At 35.4% G+C, this 3,950-nt stretch overlaps 1 protein-coding gene across 1 annotated transcript; it reads right to left on the reverse strand.

Annotated features, from left to right (window-relative positions):
- Positions 1 to 451: 451 nt before the first annotated feature.
- On the reverse strand, positions 452 to 1,205 carry LOC149815580 (ubiquitin-ribosomal protein eS31 fusion protein). The gene has a single exon (XM_089989353.1). It carries the CDS (start codon positions 1,109 to 1,111, stop codon positions 641 to 643), a length of 471 nt encoding a protein of 156 aa, XP_089845479.1. The 5' UTR covers positions 1,112 to 1,205; the 3' UTR covers positions 452 to 640.
- Between the last annotated feature and the right edge of the window lie 2,745 nt (positions 1,206 to 3,950).

Genomic DNA, 3,950 nt, shown 5'->3' on the forward strand with positions numbered 1-3,950 from the left:
GAAACAGCAGAAAGAACGACACCATGATGACAACACCCATAAGTGGCATAAACAAAACATGAATACTCCCATGGTTACTTCATGCACGTATGACAACCCAACAAAACAATGCTCACTGAGCAGACAGAATGAGAACTGAGATACTTCAAAATTCATGAAGCATGCCACCCAGATCGATAAGGCCAACCAGGATATTGAAACATTCTTTCCTATTTTCGTCATATTTCCCCTTTTTCTTTGACATGATTTGCCTTTGAAAGCAAAATAATCAAGTTAGTTAGAGGAAAGTAAGTCGAAGCGACAACTATCACAACACATGTCCTTACTCTTGGAAGCAAAACCACAAATTCCATATGCTCCAAAAGTACCCATAAAGCACAGGTAGAATAAACACATAATTTAAGGTCAGCAGCTTCACATTTGAATCCTAATTACCAACAGAGAATCGAAATTTAATATTAAAAATCAAAAGTATTCAAACTAATCAAAAAGCAGAACCAGTTCATTCCATATTCATGAATCTAAAAAAGACTGTAAGATAATAAACAGAAAGCAAAGCCTAAAAGCAGTTGGTTTTCCCATCGGAATCCGATAAAAACCAAAACAGATCAGCCTTTGAAAACGAAACCTTTTGCCTGCCCTAATCCCCCCCGGCCTTCTGGTAGACGTAGGTGAGGCCGCACTTTCCGCAGTAGTGCCGGTCGAAGTGGTTGGCCATGAAGGTGCCGGCGCCGCAGTCGGCGTTGGGGCACTCCTTGCGGAGCCTCTGCACCTTGCCTGAGTCGTCGACCTTGTAGAACTGAAGGACGGCGAGCTTGACCTTCTTCTTCTTGTGCTTGATCTTCTTGGGCTTGGTGTAGGTCTTCTTCTTGCGCTTCTTGGCGCCACCGCGGAGGCGGAGGACGAGGTGGAGGGTGGACTCTTTCTGAATGTTGTAGTCGGCGAGGGTGCGGCCGTCCTCGAGCTGCTTTCCGGCGAAGATGAGGCGCTGCTGGTCCGGCGGGATGCCCTCCTTGTCCTGGATCTTCGCCTTCACGTTGTCGATGGTGTCCGAAGACTCCACCTCGAGGGTGATCGTCTTCCCCGTTAGGGTTTTCACGAAGATCTGCATCTTCGCAGACGCAGGAGTGAGGGGGGGAGGGAAGGGAAGGGAGACAATCAGGGGTTAGGGTTAGGGTTTGGAGAGACGGGATTATTTATAGTGTGGTGGTGATGGTGGGGTTTGGCCGTCTTTGTGTTTAATGTTTCTGGGCATTTGAGTCAATGGGGCACTCCTTGCGGAGCCTCTGCACCTTGCCGGTACCCGACCCAACCCAAAACCGAATTCCCCCGTATAGGTTAACGACTGGCTGGTCGACCTGACCCCGACCCCAGCAATATGTTGGCCGAGTTTGCGTCATGATTTTTGCCGGGTACCCGACTCGACCCAATCCGAGTAATCTATATATAGTTTTAATAAAACTAAATTTTTAAAATTATTCTGGTCGGGGTTTGGGATTCTATTTAACTTGAATCCGAACCCAAACCCGATTATTAGTTATATGATTGGGTTCAGTTCAACCCTAACCCGACCCGTTGACAGTCTTATACTCGTGAATTAGGGTTTTGATCACACTAGATTTACTTGGTTCTACCCTTTAAAAGAAATTATATTTTTTTTAATTGTTTTGTTCATTTTAAAATTTGTATCGAATGTTAATTTGATAAAAAAAAATCAAGATTTTTTTATGTGACGGAGGAGGAGAATTTGACAGTGAATTTTGTTTAGATATCTCAAAAATCTCAAGAATATAAGGCAAGTTGCATTCCATAAGACCCAAAGCAAAATGGAATTTATAAAAGAACACATAAAAACATTTCAGAACTTGGTCTTATTATGTTTTGTCATGCTGGAATGCCAAAATGATTTTGGGATAATGCTTTTTCTATTGTGATTTTTTTGATAAATTGCTTATCATCTTCTTTGAAAATAAACTCACCATATTTTAAACTTTTCAAGAAACACCTTAAATATTTGAGTTTGCATTTTTTTTATTATAGATGTTTTTCTTATCTTCGAGAAAATGCTAAAAATAAATTTGATCCAAAGTTGTTACTTTATATTTTCCTAGGATATAACATAAAATATAAGGGATATAAGTGCTATCATTTTGGTTTTGAAAAATTATATATGTTCAGGCATGTTGTTTTCGATGAAAAAAATGTCATATACTAACCTAGGAACTCTCTACAAATGTAAAAATTTAGAGGAAGGTTTTTTGCTTTCAATGTTTGGAAAAATATTATCAATCCTTCAAATGCAGGTCCATCTCTAATGCTCCCAAACTGACCCTCAAAAATTTTACATTTTTTTTTAACGAATAAATAATTTTAAAACATTACGAAAAGATATCCTAGAGACCTAGATCACATTACAGATTTAATATACACAATCCAACATACATCTCACACATAGAGTACATCAAACTATGAATTTAAATTGAATTTAATTCAATTAAAAAGTATTCATTTAGGGTTCAACAAGTTTCTCCCAAAATAATAAACTCCCACTCTGTCAAAATCCGGGCCACTGTATCATAACACTCACTCACTCTATCAAGTCGGTCCCTTCATCATTGAGCTTTAGTACATGAAAAAGGTTTTTTAAAAATGATGTAAGAACTGAAGTTCAGATACGAGACCCTCTTAAAATTCAATAATAAAGGAATTAACATAAATCAAATCAAATATAAGTTTAAGAAGGCTCTACAAACAATATATATTCAGAATAGACTTGCAATATAAGAAGTTCAATTCAAACAACCAACAATTTTATACTAAATTAAATATTTTAGGAATGCATGAATCAATACAACATACATGAATGATTTTTTAAGTATTATTTTTGCATGTGTGTTCCTACTTAATACTCACAATTAAATTTTTACTTATATAAGACCTGTGTATACTCAAAATGGGTTAAATTTTCGAGGTTCAAAGCAATTCTCAGTAGTATCTTAACACACAATTTTATTTTATTAACTAAGTTCTACATATATTCCTTGACTAAAGTCAAGAATCAACATCATTAATCAAAATATTAAAAATCAATACTTAATGCTGGGACAACAAGGAAATCAATATTCATTGATGTTACTTTTTCGATATACCAATAATTACAACTGAGTATAACAACACTACTCTCAGGCAAAGTAGCAGGAGTTTTCTACAACCATGCTTGGGAACACGAACCACACATCAGGTTATTGAAAAAAATAATGCACACGGCATTTACTATCTTCACGGTCTCCCATGATTGCCATCCGAGGTTATCACCCATTAAGAGGACCACCAAGAAAGAAAAATTATTACATTGTTTAGTCTCTTTTACCATTCTTAATCAATTAGGAGTTCTTTACAAAAGAACAATTATGCAAATCAATATGCATTAACAAATTCGGACCTTTAAAATTGTATAATTATTTTATAAATAATATAAAACAGTTTTACAATGCATTTAAAACTTATTATTTCATGTGCAACACACATATCCACTACACAATTTAATAAAATTTAAATGACATTACAAACTTTTGGTAAACAATAATCACATATAAATTAATACAATGTAGTATTCACAATACATAAGACATGACACCAATGCATACTCATGGTACATGAACAAATGCTTATTGTAACAGACAATTCAAACTTATCATATTAACCCAAAAAATTCAAACTTTTGTAACCGACCAGATTCAGCATCTAACTATTTCAGATTTGTCATAATTTCTAAAATAGATCATATTTGACTTCTAATGAAAAAACAGATTTTTAGGCAACTTAAGAAAAATCAGGTTTCCAATAAATTTTAAACCAAACTTCTCACATAAACTAGTTTAGATTTAACATAGTGGAACAGATTCTGATTTATCCAATTCTCTAGAAAATCAATTTTGATTAGCCATATA

This window comes from Nuphar pumila, chromosome 15, assembly GCF_984573655.1.
Source record: "Nuphar pumila chromosome 15, dmNupPumi1.hap1.1, whole genome shotgun sequence".
NCBI classification, from domain to species: Eukaryota; Viridiplantae; Streptophyta; class Magnoliopsida; order Nymphaeales; family Nymphaeaceae; genus Nuphar; species Nuphar pumila.

What these genes read in the sequence shown, in the direction of transcription:
- LOC149815580 (XM_089989353.1), bottom strand. Translation starts at nt 1,111, where the DNA reads ATGCAGATCTTCGTGAAAACCCTAACGGGGAAGACGATCACCCTCGAG.